The 16,941-nt window shown below is 33.0% G+C and overlaps 1 protein-coding gene across 10 annotated transcripts in view; it reads right to left on the bottom strand.

Moving 5' to 3' along the window:
- LOC128863468 (glutamic acid-rich protein) overlaps nt 1–16,941 on the bottom strand; it is a 65,749-nt gene that overhangs the window by 2,479 nt on the left and 46,329 nt on the right. For 9 of the 10 annotated variants that reach the window (XM_054102693.1, XM_054102699.1, XM_054102649.1 and 6 more), the window contains 2 exons: nt 238–361; nt 35–124 (listed from right to left, as the gene is read on the bottom strand). In XM_054102693.1, coding sequence (XP_053958668.1) covers nt 35–124; nt 238–361 — 214 coding nt within the window. The remainder of the gene's footprint in view (nt 1–34; nt 125–237; nt 362–16,941) is intronic. The other variant, XM_054102668.1, reaches the window with a different exon arrangement.

The following is a 16,941-nucleotide window of genomic DNA, read 5'->3' as shown; positions in this document are numbered from 1 at the left end:
CCTGCGTTGCTTACTCTTACGCTTTTCAACTCACCTGTCGCTGCACACCACATGCCGCAATTTCTTGCCAGACTCTACTTCCTTCATCATTTCTGACCAATCTGGACGCTTGCGCGGTCGTGTCCTACTCGAGTGTATGCAAAATGCAAAATTCAATTTATGCAATGGGTTATTTTTCACAATTAAGTCATAATTTATGCAAATCAGTAATGCCGCGAGTAACTTGATTCAACTTACTTAAGCTTTTCTAGGGTGGCCTTTTGTGATTCATTCAGCTGACGCTTCTCGCCAGGGCCGCCTGGTGGTGGTGGTGGTGGTGGCGCTCTGGGTACCAACGAAGGCAGCGGTGGAGGTGCGGGGACTGCAAATGTGATCCAACCGGCAAGTGACGAGCGCGTGCATACCCAAAGCAACGAAAGAGTAGGATACGAGCGGGAATGTGTGCATAAATGCATAAAAGAAAGAAACGCGATTGAAAAGAAAGACGTTAGAAAATTTTTAGTTCATCAAAAAACATAAGTCTAAAGTAAATTGCAGTGGCGAGTAAGTGAAATATTTAATGAGGTTACGATTTGCATGGTTGCGGTGCAGTTATACTTGATTCAATGGTGGTGCAAATTCAAGTCACTTTTTCCTAACTACTGGCATTTGAACCTGCTCTTTCTTAGCTATGAGTATTTTTTCGCTATTTGTGCTGTACGTAAGCGGTGCTTGTGAGTTCGCTTAACAGAGTTGGTGTCATTACTGTTGGCTGAGTAGCAAAGGATGAGTTACAGCCAGCCAACTATAGCCGAAGTAGCAATTACGCACTGTCGGTTTGTGCATTCACAGATGCAGCGCTTAACCTACATTGTGGGTTGCTATTGGTTTGAAGGTGTGGACACTTTGTGAGCTACTTTGTGCAAAAAAGTTAATTAAAGCATCAAAAGTTTGGTTAAGTAAATCTCAGTTGTGTTAGATATAAATATTAATCACTTCGACCAAGTGACAACAACTGAATTCATAAAAATTTTAATAAAACTTCGAAAGAAGCGAGCAGCGCATGTAGAAGTGTGGAATGGTTAATAAATATCTTAAAAGTGCAGGCCCAATACAGGCTGGCTTTGCTTGCTAGGACATGATTCAATTATACAAGGTTAAGTAAAGTTTGACAACTGATTTCGGATGCTACTTAATCCATTGATGCAATTTGGAAGCAAGGGAAAAAAGGGCATAAGTTTATCCCCTTTCTGAAAATGTAGTAAAAAATTGAAAAAGGTCGTTGTAAGCCATAGAATAATTTTATGTTATTTTATAACTGGTACTTAATTATTTATATTTTTAACTTAACTATTCCCATGGATTTGTGTCATATATATATGTATTTTGACCATGCATCGGATTGGAATCTATATGTGCCACTTGTAAACCCACTGAAGTAATAAATAAAACAAATAGAGGAAACTCTTAACAAGGAAAAACCACTTTTATTTCGTCACGTCCGCTAATCATACATTTGACTTTTTAACGAGATTACCTGCAAAGTTACAAGTATAAAATCTGTGTTAAAAAAGATAAATTTATATATACGCAGAAACACAAGTAGACGCCCAAACAATAAAAGCGTAGCTCCAATTATAATCAACTTGAGCTCTGCTGCAGATCGCTCTCAACTGCTGAAAGCTGTAGTTAAATTCTGCAAAGATAAGAGACGAGCACTTTTTCTTAGTGATGTCGGCGTCAGTATTGAAGGGAAGCTATTTATCCACGAATGTCTTGCAAGAAAAAATCGCGAACTAATGCGTTTGGCTATGCAGTATAAAAAGCAAAAGTGTCTAACGTCAGTTTTCTCTGTTCGTGGGCAAGTGTTTGTTAGGGCTCGACCCCAAACTGATGCTGTAATTATAACTGAAAAAACGAGTATAAAGAGCATGGCAACTGCTAATATGTAAAAACAAAAACATTTATGCGTTATATTATTAATGTTATGTCTGCGTTAAATTTATTCTCTTATTTATCATTTATGTTTTTCAAACTCTTTGCTTTGCATTGTAATCATTTTTATTTTAGTATCATTTCTATTTCGTTCATCTCATTGTTACTTTTCATATTCTTGGCTTTACAATGTAATCTTTTTTATTTTGATCTCATTCCTATCTATCTCATTATCCCCTTGCTTTATTTAAACTCCTTCACCGATTTAAATGTAGACCTTCTTTGTGATAATTTTTCTTCCAGGAGTTTGATAGGTCGTTTCCAATCATTAGGAATTTCCTTAATCAATGAATATGCTACTCGCTTTGCACCCCATTGCAAACCAAGTCTTTTGGATGTATTTTGCGTCAGTGACAGAGATTACGTCAGTCATATTGATCAGCTTCCTATGGCTGGAGTTTCCGACCACGAGTTGATATTCTTATCTTATAACATCCAGTTCAACAGACACAATCAAGTAAAGGAGATATTTTTTAGAGACTTTAAGCTTATTCAGCATGATCTCTTAAATAAGGAGGCTGCCGAGCTTAATTGGAATATGTGTCGGTTATTCACAACAGTGGATGAAAAACTGCAACATTTCAATGCTTTAGCCAGCTATCTATTTGATAGGTTTGTTCCGTTGCTTAAAGTTAAATTAAAACTTGTTAGATCACTCATTATTCCTCATGTATCATACGCTGAATTAGTATATTGCAGGCTTGATAATAATTCGAAGCAAAAATTGCAAATCGCTTTAAATAATGCAGCGCGTTTCGTGTTTGAAAAAAAAATGAAATAAATTGAAATTGAAAGATGCGAAAGTCTAAGCAAAATGGAATAGGCAAAACAATATTGCCTGCTAACTTTTTCAGCAAAAGTTTTAATTTCTACGCTTTTGAGTACTTTTTCTTTAGAATTTGCTCTGAAATAAAAAGTAGCTTTTCCAAGAGGACAACACGGATTTATTAAGTAGCTTCAAGATGGCTAACACAGGGTGAAATTAGGCTACTTACATCACCTTTAATTATTGCTTCATGTTGCTTGGATACGATAACTGTCAAAAAGGAATAGAACAATACTAAAATATATAAAATGAGCCCAAATAGCAGCTTTGCTTGAAGCGCTTGAAGTGCGGCGAAGTTTCAAATAGCTCAATGTTCTATTCAAGGCGAATCTATTAAAGGTGGTGCTGGTAAATCAGCTAAGTTGTTTTTTTTTCTTTCGCCGTGTCCATGTGGCTGTCAGCTCAGAATGCAATAAAGCGAATTCCTTCTTTGTTTTTTAGTTTCTCAATACTTTGCTTTGACAATCAATTGTACAGAGCAGTGTTGTTGGTCTAGTGCCACCACCTTTAATGAATGCATCTTGGTTCTATTTGCAGCACTTTTGACACTAGGAACTGAACACCCCTGTTTTTCATTTAATTTGATTTGGTTTAATATCATTTGTGAATTTCTTTTTCAAAACTGTTTGCAGAAAATTGCATAAATGCCATTGATAAACATAGATGCATTTATTATTCTTGAAATGTTCCTCGTATCTTGCAAGCTGGCGCAAAGCTGAAAGAGCGCATGTTTTTGTCGATATGAGTTTAATTCGCGCACCCAAATTTCTCGTCGTTGGTATGATTGGCGTCTTGTCTTGATGATTCAAAAATGTATAATGCATTATTGAATATGACTAACATCTCTGTTTCCTTTTTCCTTTTACGAATCATGACTGTTATGTCAGAGTTTAAAGCACCCATTTGGCCATACAAGTTTTTAAAGCCAACTAAAGTAAATACACTAAGAAAAGCCAGCCTGCATTGGGCCAGTAGCTTAAGTGTCGTTCAAAAGTGCTCAATCTGTACAGGCTATGGTGGGTGCATGTGGTGGGCATGGCGTAAAAAATCTAACTGAATCTTGGCACTGATGTTGCTGTAGCCGAGAAAGAGTCTACAATGAAGTCTTTGTAAGGTCAAATGCAACTAATATTTATTAATTTTAGAGCGACCGCATCATATCTGTGAGAAGATTTTCCAAATTAGAGGCAGTGCTCAACTCAACATGAGATTATAGGCTTCATCTTTTCGCCAGCGCTAGCAAGTAAACATATCTTGACAGCGCTGGAATCGAGCTGCTTAAAATTACATTTGTTAGCAAAATAGTGAGTTATATACGAGTTTCATGAGGTATGACCATACTGGCTAGCAGCGAATCTTGCTCGATAACTTTGTTTTTGCTTTCAAATGCATTTTTTTTGTGAAGTGAGCCGAGCAGAGAAGTGGCGAATAGAAAAGGCCTTATATGTACATTTTGCTATGCCCACTATAATATTCAGCCTACATTTTGCTCCAGTTTAGAGACAGTCATGAAATGGGTCGCAATGAATTAAATGATGTTGGAAACATTTTCATATGAAAAAAATGCGCAAAACTGTCAACAAAACAAAAAAAAGAGTAAAATTAAACGAAGAAAAAAAAAACAAAAAATAAAAAAAATATTATTATTGTTATTATTTATAGGAGATATATACATTATAACGCTAATTAGGTTAAATTAGAAAAAAAAAATTAAAAAGAAAAAAAAATTTAAAAAAAACAAAATTAAAAAAAAAAAATCAAAAAAAAATAATTAAAAAAAAAATCTAAAAAGAAATTCAAAAAAAATTTATTATTATTATTATTTTGAGGAGCTATATATAATATAACCCTAATTAAGTTAGTATAAATAATAATAATTTTTTTTAATTGTTTTTTTAATTCTAATTTTTTAATACTAAATATTTTTTGTTTCCTTTTTTTTATATTGTAATTTTACTCTTTTAAGTTAATGTTATATTTTATGTATATACATATCTTCTATAAATAATAATAATAATTAAAAAAAAAAAAGTTTTTTAATTTTCTTTTTTATTTTTTTGTTTTGTTTTTTAATTTTTTTGGGTTATATTGTATATATCTCCTATAAATAATAATAATAAAAATAACTTTTTTTTAATTTATTTTTATTTTTTTAATATAGTTTTTGTTTTTTAATTTTTTTTTTTTGTTTTGTTGATGGTTTTGCGCTTTTTTTCATATGAAAATGAAAACGTTATTTAAAAAAAAATAAAAATTAAAAAAAAGAACAAAAAATAAAAAAACAAAGCAGAAAGGTAAAAATTATATATGTACCTATGTAGCTGAAAGTTTCGAACTTTTTAGTCAGAGCTTTGCGAAAAATTCCTGGTATGCAGTTTTGTTGCTCATTCAGTTTTGGTATAATATCAGCCATAGTCAAAAGTATTCACAGTGTTTACAAGAAAGCTTTTGTTTTTTTGTTTGTTCAACAATTGTAATGAAAAATGTTGTTGTTTTTCAAATATTTAGAGTAAGCAAAGATAGCTAGTGCAAATTCAAAGAAAACAACGGTATATTTCACACTAAAGCAAGCGCTTGAATTTACGCGAAATTTCAGCTCGTGTAAATATTTTTGATTATGGCTGATATTATACCAAAATTGAATGTGCAACAAAACTGCATACCCGGGATTTTTTTCAATATTCTGACTATAAAGTTTGAAATTTTCTGCTACATAGTTTTTGTTCTTTCTTCTTTGTTTTTTATTTTTTGAATTTTTTGATTTTTATTTTTGTATATTTTTTGATTTTTGACTTTTTTTATTTAAAAAAAAAATTTTTTTTATCCAAAATTCTGATTATGAAGTTTAAAACTTTGAGTTATATAGTTTTTCTGGTAGTATAAACCGCGACAGGATAAGTTATTTTATTCTTTTAAATTCTTAATACATATATCGGGTGTTTTTTTAGCTGCATGAGAACCATCGATATAGATAACTATGGTTTCACAGCTGGGAATGGCAAACTGTGTTGATATTTCTCTTCAATAAAGTTTGTCAAGTCATCAAGAATCGTTTAACTTCAAAATTGTGGACCTTTTCTTAAAAAAAAAAAAAATCTGTTCGCTAACTTCATAGAGCCAAGTGTTGAAAAAGACGCCGAAATATCGATTCGTTGTCGTTCTCAACTTGTTGGCCTTTGTCCTTGGGCTACACGGAAAATCTTACGTAAGGATCTTAGCTTAAGTGCCTATAAAATACAGCTCGTGCAATAATCGAAGCCAAATGACCATCATTTCCGTCACATTCTTGCTGATTGGACTTATTTAGATTTATTATTCAGACTTATTCGAAAAAGTAGTCAAAAATAGGACTGATCGATTGGACCATGGAACTCATAGTTGCCGTGGACTTATGCCGGATATCATTCGCATGAAATTATCTACCAGATTATAGTAAAAAAATTCATTCCAGCAATATTTCTGTTTTGCACTATCATTTCGCTCTTAAAACAACTCCCGATATATAACAGGCGTTTACACCCTTTTAATTGGTTTTTGGCCCCTCCTCTTGCTATTTGTGGATAATATATTTTCTTAATATTTTTTCATAAATGGAGTGACCTACAATTTTACGCCGCTTCCGAGCGACAGCTGGTTTTTTATGAGTAGCTTTTTTCATGGCAGAAATTCACCCGGAGGTTTGACTACTATTAAAAAAATCCGTGCTATAATTTGGTGTTTCAATCTAAGGTATGTACAATATCCATCTGTTTATTAATAATCTCTAAAAGCTCACACTTCCTTCTTTATAACTTTCCCAATTCCTTTCCACCTTCTCATTAAAACTCTGCACCATAACTATTTTGCATGTTGATTTATCTTATGAAGTGCTTTTCGTTGCCTCCCTGATTGACCCCTGATTTCATTTGCCATGTGCAGTACAAATTTCTAGCGTTGACCTGCTCCATTCGTAGTTTTGAAATATCCCATTTGCCCTTCTAAAACCCAACGTCAACTTCATTAAAAAGAATATTTTCAGCATCTCGATTATCCTTTAATAGTTTCGCCTGCTGTGCTATAGACACCCTGTGGATTTTAAGTCTTCTTATTTGTGTAGCCGACGGTGGTTTGTTGTCTAATTTAGTTGTGCCTTTATAATTTTGTCTTCCTCTTCAATTTTTTGCGGTCCGTTAAGATAGCTTCAGAATTTACACAAAAATATTTTAGTAAATAATTCTGCTTAAATTCGGCTTTACTGCTAACTTTAAAGTCACTTTTTCGTTTACCCTTTAGGGTCTTCTTCTGGTTTTTTGCCACTTCCTTACTCAACTGAAATTAAGTTATTTAATTCGGCTAAATATATTTTTGGGGTTCTATGTTTTGTTAAAAAGATTAGGGAGTCTTCTGTAAGTTAAATATTACCAAGTATATTAGTTTGTGTGCATTAGTTTTTAATTAAATTAACATTTTGATATTTTTTTGTTTTTTTGACCGTAACGAGTTTTGGTTCAAGTTAAAAGGAAGCTGCAAAGACAAGTAGAAATTGATATAGACGGACAAGGCACATACAAACGCAAAAATTTTGCACTTGGATAGAATAAAAATAAAACTGCTGTTAAAATTGAATGCTGTATCTTTTTAACATTTGAAACTCTTTTTGAGTTAATAAAATACTATATGAGCTGGCACACTGTTTGTTGTTATAAGTTGCTGAATTATCTCCAGTGTCAATAAAATCTCACTGACATTTCAAGTGCAATTAAAGCTAAACTGTCATATAGTATAAGTGAGTGTTGGCTATTGAACACGACATCAGAGTAGGATCTCCGAATGATATAAGCTTGCAAATGATATACATACACGTACATATGTATGCACGTTCTTATCATTAAATACACATTCATGTTGCTACACATTTATAATTCACTGAAACAATGAAATTAGGTATATTAAATTCGTGTCGGTGCTTGCATTCATTTATACATTTTGTTGTTGTCGCATTCACAACCCTTTCACGCAGTCAAAATGTCAATGCCACAAAATGCGCCTAAAAGGCGGCTAATTAGCCTTATTCGAAATGCCATCCGACGAAGGCAGATTATTTCGTTTTCAACGCTTTCAATGAGTTTCATATACATTTATTTTTTTCCTTATTGTTGGTTTTGGCTTTTGTCTTTTTATTTCGTAGAAAAGTAAATCATTCTGTATGTGTGTGTGTGTGCCTTGACATATTGTCCTTGTGCTGATGTTTCGTGGCTGCTGGCGTTCCCGCTGCCGGGTTATATTCTGTCACGTTGGGCTTTGCTATGTTTGACTTTTTAAAAGAGACGTTTGTTTTGTATTGTTGCATTGACGCCTGTGGCGAATATAACGCTTTTGCTCCCCGTTGTGGCAAATAGCGCGACTTTGCGCCCAATCCGCCACTTAACCCCACGTCGTACACTCAGTATCCACGCGGCATAGTCGTCCTTGTTATCTTTTGCTGGTTTTTAGTCGCTGCGTATTCTGCGGCGTGGTTTTTGAATACTTATTTCGAATTTTGTTAATTTTTGCAAAAGCCCACAAAGTAAGGAACTTTTCTTTGTTTCTTTTGCTCAACACATTTTTTTTTTGCTTTTTTTGTTTTTGTTGTAGCAGTTCTTTGCTCTCCTTGATGTTGTTGTCGTTTGCTTTTTTAAGCATTTGCTCAACACTTTTGTCAGTTTTGCGCCAAGTGTGCAAACGGAAAATCAAGGATTTGTCTCTGTTGGCTGCTTTGCAAGATTAATGCTTATTTTTATTGTTTTTGTCCATTTATGTTTTTTCTTTATGTGGAGTGTACGACAAATGTTAATAGTACCACTCATAACCTCAATAAAAATACAACAATAAAAAATGAAATAAGCCTCTCCAAAAATAAAAAAAATCGGTTTAGTGGCATTTGAAAGAAATTACATTCAAAAGGCATTACAAGTTTGCATTACAGAGGAATTTCCCATTCATAATCTCACTACTTTTAAAATAGACCTACGCCTTGACGTTGGTTGTTTTTCCTCAGTTGCCACTCCAATAAGATCGTATGTTGAAAAAGCTACAAAATAAAAAAAGCTACAAAATAAAATAGACGGAATTCCAATTCACTTCGGCTTCTCTGGTTCGATCTAAACAAAGAAGCCGTTTCCTAGGCAGTCGTACCTTCTGTGATAAAGTTTGTCGACAACAAAGAAGTTCTTCAGAAGATACATTGGTTTTACGTACATCCTCCACCCCACAAATATTATTGGTTACGATAGCTTAGCTTAGGTGGCAACCACTTCACCCCTCACAGGGGAAGGGCATCAACGAATTCCTTTATTGTGTTGCCATTCAACGCAAAAGGGAAGGAAGAAGTGAAGCGGCAAGGAGACATTCGAAAGTCAACGATGAGTAATATGTACTAATACTATTATTTGTTTCAAACACACACGCATACATACATACATACGTGCAGAACAATAACTTTTATCTCCACATTTGTGACACAATACGGACAAAAGAAACTTGTTCGCCTTAAGCTGTTATGTAATTATATTTCAAAATACCACAATACACATACAAATTGTACATGAATGTAGATGTGTGCGGGTGTCACAATTTGTAACTGTTCTTTTGTGTGTATCTCTAATCGCATCTGTAAGACGGATTATACATTTTTAAAGCACATTTCTGCGCTTTCACATAATCGTACGCATTGTAATCGCCTTTATAGAGCTTCGATAATTGGCATGATCCGATAATGATTTAAGTTAATTATTTTGCGCTTTGGTCAGCTTCAAAATGTATTTCGCATGCAATATCCTTCATTTACTTGTCGAGGAACTATTAAACTAAACTATTCAATATTAAATGGAAAAATATTCAAAATAGTAGGCACACGTATAATTTGCCTAATCTTGAAAGCTTAGCTTCATAAGGTGCGTTTCATAATCATAAGACACCTTTGGTATACAATTTTTGAACTACCATGAGCTCGCTATCTACTTTCCGGAGTAGCTTTTATGTGGCGTCATTTTAACAGTTATAGACTTAAGACTTCCATCCAATTGTTTCTGGTGCGAAAGCTCACTTTATTTTGTAGAACCGTTATCTTTTTCCAAGAAGCTGCACTTTTGCTAGTCTTTTGCTAGTCTTTGCAGAAAACACTTAGAAACCAACTAGGACACGGTAAGATATGTAGATATTTGGAATATTTTTTATGTTGCCCAATTTCAGATTATTTTTTAAAAAGGTTATATTTTCAGACAGACCGGACCCGATGGTTTTTTAAATTATTGGAGAGATTTGCGCTAGAGCTCCCTCTTATTTTCCAAGCGCTACTTCGGTGGAGGTTCTGTTATGGTTTGGAGTGCATTTACGGCGAAAGCAACTCTTGATATACAGTTCACATCATCGCGCGTGACTAGTGGGGACTACAAAAACGTTTTGAAAAATAATTTCCTTCCTTTTATTCAGGATAATCGGGAAGTGCCCTTCGTTTTTCAGGAAGTCAACGCTCGAATCCACGTGAGCAGGGAAACAAGACCGATTGTTCCATAGAAACTATAGACTGACGGACATGTTCTCCCGATCTAAACCCAATAAAAACATTTGGAGTATATTAGCTAGAAGAGTTTACGCCAACAATAGGTAATTTGGTAACACCAACGAGCCTACAGCGGCAATTGAGGCAGAATGGGCTTCTCTAGATCCAAATTTACTTAAAAAGTTAGCAGATTCGATGAAAAAAGGTGTATTTTGTGTCGCTAAAGCAAATGGTGCATCCATAGAACATTAAAATATTCTAGTCCACAGAAAAAAAAATCGAAAAAGTATACTTTTTTTAAACGACCACTTTAATAAAACAGCGTATTATCATTTTAAAACGCCAGGGAATGCGTTTTTGCTAAAATTTGTCTTTATATATTAAAAAAATTCTAAATTCTGTAATGAAACTTTTGTTACTTTAATCGATGTGCACAATTTTTATTTTCCTCTGAAATCTATAAATTAAATTACTTTCAAAAATTAGGGGTGTCTTATGATTATGAAACGCACTTTAGATAGCTGCTTGGCTAAACCACTACTATTTAAGGAAATCTGTTTGGTTTTTTAATTTCCGAAGATCCAGTTCAGAGATATAGTGGTCACCGCAAAGCGTCTTTTTTGAGAGGAGCTCTCGGAGCTCCTTTCTAAATAAATAGTTTTACTAATACTAAGTATTAAAATACAGTTAAAAGATAACATAATATGTGCACACATTTATAAATCAATAATTTAAATAGTTTTCTCAGAGAAATTTCTGGAAAATTTGCTTTTTTCGGCCTTCTAACCCTTAAGCTTATTTCACACTTCGCACGAAAACGTCCAAGAACCATATCTTGCGGTATTTCAAATCAAATTGTTTTTTATATAGACTTTTCGCATTTCCTTCAAAATTAGCTGCCCATATTCAGCTCTTTCTCTCACTGTGAGATTATCATATGGAATAATTGGAGGCATTTCCAGCTGCCTCTCTAAATTAAGTTGCTCTGTCCGTTTCCTCTTCTCGTGTGTTTTTCGATACGTAAACTCAATTGTCAACTGTCACGTAGTCGTGTGTCCTTACAATTGGCATATCAGCTGTTTATTAGGAGGTTTAGATTCGACTCAAACATATCTGATATTAAGGTGACCATCAAGGGCAAATCTCCGTATGAACTTATAAGAAAGTTACTTTTAAAAACCATTTGCTGTTCTGACACTGAAGATTTCTGCAGAATATGGGGAATACATTTGTCCTATTATATTTTGAAATTACTGCAGATGATAGACAAATAATCAACTTTCTATTTTAGCAACCAAAAAAAGAACCAATCCTTCCTCTTTTTAAATGAAGTCGTGACCCGAAGTGAAATGTTCACTACCAGCCTTTGCTTGATTGTATGCTGATTCGCTTTGCAGTTTCTAGCTGAAGTTTCAGTAAATTAAATTAAGTTACTGAGTCAAACTTTTTAAATACTTAACCGTTATGAAATTGTTTTAGAAATATCTCGAATCCAGCGCTTCTTATCAATTCTACGATTCATCAGTTCTAGTCAATTTATTTCTTCAGAAATTAACCAAATCTACAAATACGATTTTACAACGAATGAAAGTTTTGTTTAATTTAATTTTTATAAAATTTAAAAATTTGATTTACATAGTTTCTGTTCACCATTCATAAAGGGTGGTTTCTTTTCGATAACTATGGCTGAGAACGGCAAACTGTTTTTGATATTTCTGTTCAGTAAGTTTTGGCAAATTATCACGAATCGTTTAACGCCAGAAAAACGCTTCCAAAGTGTGGAACTTCTTCTTAGCATCACAGTCCTTGGTAAATCATTGCTTCATTCACAACCTTGAGCCATCTGTCTATATCTAAGGCTACCTCCTTCTACCTTGGCGCCTTTCGAGTATCATTTGTTTGCATCGATGGGCCATGCACTTTCCGAGCAGCGCTTCAATTCTCACGAAGAAGCACAAAATGGCTCGATGATTGGTTTGCGGCCAAAGACGACCAATTTTGTTGGCGCGGCATCCACAAATTGCCTAAGAGATGAGAAAAATGTGTCGCTAGCTATGGCTATTATTTTGAAGATTAAATTTGTAACCATTTTTTGTAAATAACCATTTGTAACCATTTTTGAAATTGAAAAAAAAGTCTCATTTCATATCAGTCATGAAAAAATTAACTTTCCATACTCTTTGGCAGCTTATTTTTCTTTTTCGTTCACTTGCAAATTGGTTTATTCGTTTTGAATCGCTTCTATTGAGAGCAATTTATGCACCACCTGAGTACAGCACATACGATTATCAAAGAAGTAAACGCACAACCTCACTATAAAGTTCACTGGAACCGCTTCCCGCTTCATTTGCATTAATACAAATTGCAATAATATCTTAGATACACATATTTTCCATTTCCCCTTTGCTGTAGTACACCCCCAAACAGCAATCAGACTCACTGGCGACGACGTGACTGTCTGAACGCGCAGAGTTCGTACACATCCTCGTACACAAAGCAATCAAAGCCAAGCTACCAAATGCAAATCACAAACGCCAAAACTTCGTTTACATTTTCAATTTTGCTGTGATACCATATAATATACCATACCTGATGGTTAGCATAAATATTAAGGCGACGACGAATAGACTGTCGCTAATAATAGATTTTTAAGTAATGAAATTCAGCTCACTGCTACCGACCAACAAACTGAAAAGGTTTTTTATTCATGCAAAATCATCGCAAATCATCAGCAATGTAAAAAAAAATAGTAGCGGGACGTACTATAAATGGAGAAGAAATACATGCACACATACATCCATACATATACAAGTTGGGAAGCTGTTGCTTAGGTCACTGTACAATGCGCATTTATACATTGGCTTAAGTACTTCTACTTGTGAAAGTATGTAAATATGTAAGTATGTAAGAGAGCTCACTGTGGCGAGCTCCTTTCACGACGATCGTTAGCATAAGTGCATGAAAAGTCTAATGAATGGATGGGATGAGCGTAAGCTTGAAGATTTAGCATACGCTTCGGAGGAATGGAGAAAATTGTATGAAAAGAAATAGAATAAACAAATAAAATAAATAAAATGATGAAATAAGTTTGCGTTAGCTAAATTAAATTTAAATTGCAATATATGTATGTATGCGAATTAGTGCGTTGAGCGACCTGGCATTTGAGGGAGCTTAAGCGAAATCTTATTTCTTGGAATTGGCTGCTGCGTTTTACACTGCGCCCTAAACACATATTTATTTATTTACATTCTTATTTAGATTTGTATGTATAGTTACGATTTCTGCGCAAATTTGTGCTTTATTTTAAAGGTATTATAATAATTTCAAATACTAGAAAATTTCAGAAAATTATATTTACTCGCATCTCAAATTTGGGAGCGAAATTCAATAAGCTCGATTTAGTTTCGCGTAGTAATCTCCTGAGGTAGCCAAATTAAAAAGAATTTTGCTTTTCAACCATGGCAACAATATTTGGGAATTTACGATATTTGGTTGTGCACGGAGCCAGCTAGCCGAGAGCAAGGCAATGCGCCATTAATAATTCTGGTCATAATCGCAATAATGAAAAGCAATAATCATCAATCGCGCGCCTAAAACTGTGCTAATAATATTGGTAAATAGCGCAAAATATACTTGGAAGTAGGGGGGCGGCAAATGGCTTGTTTAAGAATGGCATGTCGAAAGTAATGAATTAGTGGCGGACGACCTTAGTGATGAAATTTTCAATGGAAATAATAAAATTTAATGGCTTTCGAACATCTTTAAAGTGGCGTACGAATTTAGTTTAAATATTTTTCGCACTTGCCATCGTTCGAATTATATAATAAAATATTTGCAGGTTTTTTTTATTTTTTGTTTTGGTTGTGTATTTTGCGCTGGACCATTTCACTAATTGACGTAAAAATACTTTATTGTACAGAATTTTTTTTTAAAGTCTATTATACTGTTGTTTACGCAAACATATGTATGTTTGTATGTCTGTACATACTCGTGTATGTGGATGTATATTTCGCCTATTCACTTGGAATTAATGCAAAATAAAATCATGAAGAAAATAAATAAACAAGCAAAGCAACCAATATTCAGCTTTCATGTTTCTTCATTCGTTATGCGCCCACGTATTTAGTATTTTATGTCTGTATGTATGCATGTGTTTTTATATTGTCGCAAAAATATTCAAACCTGTACTGAATAATAGCAGCGCGACATGTTACAAAATGTTGCTTATTTAAAATTTTTTAAATTTAATTTTTTTTATTTAATTTTTGTTTTTTGTTTTGGCTGTTTTTTATGTAGTTATTTATTTCTTCCTTTTTAATTTAATTTTTTATTTAAATTTTTGATCTTTTTTATTATTACTATTTTTTTATATTTTTTTATTTTTTATTATTTTTTATTTTTTATTTTCTTTGTGGTTGCTGTTTTTTACTTATTTAATGTTTTTTTTTGTTTTTTTTCCCACTTTTTTATTTAAATTTTTGATCTTTTTTATTATTATTACTTTTTTTAATTTTTTATTATTATAATTTTTTTTAATTTTTTCTTATTTTTTATTTTATATTTTTTATATATTTTTTGTGTTTTCTGTTTTTTACTTATTTAATTTTTTTTGTTTTTAATTATTTTAATTTTTTATTTTCCCTTTTTTATTTACATTTTTGATCTTTTTTATTAATATTATTTTTTTATATTTTTTTATTTTTTATTATTTTTTAATATTTTTTTATATTTTTTTTTGTGTTTGCTGTTTTTTACTTATTTATTTTTTATTTTAATTTTTTTTTTTGGTTTTTATTTTAATTTTTTATTTTTTCTTTTTTATTTAAATTTTTTATCTCTTTTATTATTATTATTTTTTTTATTTTTTATTATTTTAATTTAACATTTTTTTATATATTTTTTGTGTTTGCTGTTTTTTACAGGACTATGAATAAGTTCGTGCGGTTTTTTTTCGAAATTTGAAACTTTATTGACGTAAAATGGTTACAAATTTAATATTCAAAATATTGTCCATCGCTTACTACTACTTTTTCCCATCTTTCTGGCAATTCACGGATTCCCTTTGTGAAAAATTCGGTCGGTTTTGCCGCAATCCACGAATCGATCCATTTTTTGACTTCATCGTAATTACGGAAGTGCTGGTCAGCCAGGCCATGTTGCATCGATCGGAAGAGATAGTAATCGGATGGCGCAAGGTCTGGACTATACGGCGGGTGGGGTAGGACATCCCATTTGAGCGTTTCTAAGTATGTTTTGACCACTTGTGCAACATGTGGCCGAGCATTGTCATGTTGCAAAATAACTTTGTCGTGTCTATCGGCGTATTGCGGCCGTTTTTCTCGTAGTGCTCGGCTCAAACGCATCAATTGTCGTCGGTAGACATCCCCCGTAATCGTTTCATTCGGTTTCAGTAGCTCATAATACACAACACCCAGCTGGTCCCACCAGATACACAGCATAACCTTCAGGCCATGAATATTCTGCGCCGACGTCGATGTTGAAGCATGGCCAGGGTATCCATACGTTGCCCGACGTTTTGGATTGTCGTAATGGACCCACTTTTCATCGCCAGTCACAATTCGATGCAAAAAACCCTTTCTTTTGTGCCGTTGAAGCAGTTGTTCGCATGCCATAAAACGGCGTTCAACGTCTCTTGGCTTCAATTCATACGGCACCCAATGGCCTACCTTTCGGATCATTCCCATGGCTTTTAAACGTTTGGAAATGGTTGATTGATCAACTCCCAAAGTTTTTGCAACCTCTTCTTGCGTTTGAGCCGGATCTTGATCGAGCAATTCCTCCAATTCGGTATCCATGAACTTTGGCGGCGCACCCTCGCGTTCTTCGTCTTCCAAGCCAAAATCACCACTTTTAAAGCGTGCAAACCACTTCTGGCACGTTCGCTCAGATAGAGCATGCTCACCATAAACTTCCACCAAGATACGATGACTTTCGGCTGCTTTTTTCTTCATATTAAAATAATGAAGAAGAATTCCCCGCAAAAACACATTATTTGGCACGAAATTCGACATTTTCAAGTGTGGTAAAAATATTGTTGTTTACGCTTCAAATAAAAAACTTATACTGACGTTTGTGCCTTACGACAGTAGCTCTCCAATGAATGTTTGGAAATGTGGATCGATGGAATAATAATCAAGTTACGCCATCTGTTGTAAAACCGCACGAACTTATAAATAGACCATTACTTATTCAATTTTTTTGTTTTTATTTTAATTTTTTATTTTCCCTTTTTTATTTAAATTTTTAACTTTTTATTATTATTATTGTGTTTATATTTTATCTTTATTTTAATTTTTTGGAAATTTTTATTTTTATTTTTTTTTATATTTATTTTTTATTACTTTTGTTTTGCTGTTTTTTATTTATTTATTTTATTTTTTGTTTTTATTTTCCTTTTTTATTTAAATTTTTTATCTTATTTATTTATTTTTTTTTAATTTAAATTTTTCTTTTTTTTTATATTTTTTAGTTTCTATTTTTATTGCCTTTATTTTTTTCTACTAAAGAAAACAGTTTTTTTTATTATGTTTTTGTTTTGATTTGATTTATTGTGTTTTTTTTTAAAGACCATTTTTTTATTTATATTTTTTGTTTTTATTTA

Source organism: Anastrepha ludens, chromosome 2 (genome assembly GCF_028408465.1).
Source record: "Anastrepha ludens isolate Willacy chromosome 2, idAnaLude1.1, whole genome shotgun sequence".
Taxonomy (NCBI): domain Eukaryota; kingdom Metazoa; phylum Arthropoda; class Insecta; order Diptera; family Tephritidae; genus Anastrepha; species Anastrepha ludens.
Note: the sequence above shows the minus strand (reverse complement) of the source record. Positions and strands in the feature narration are given on the sequence as shown.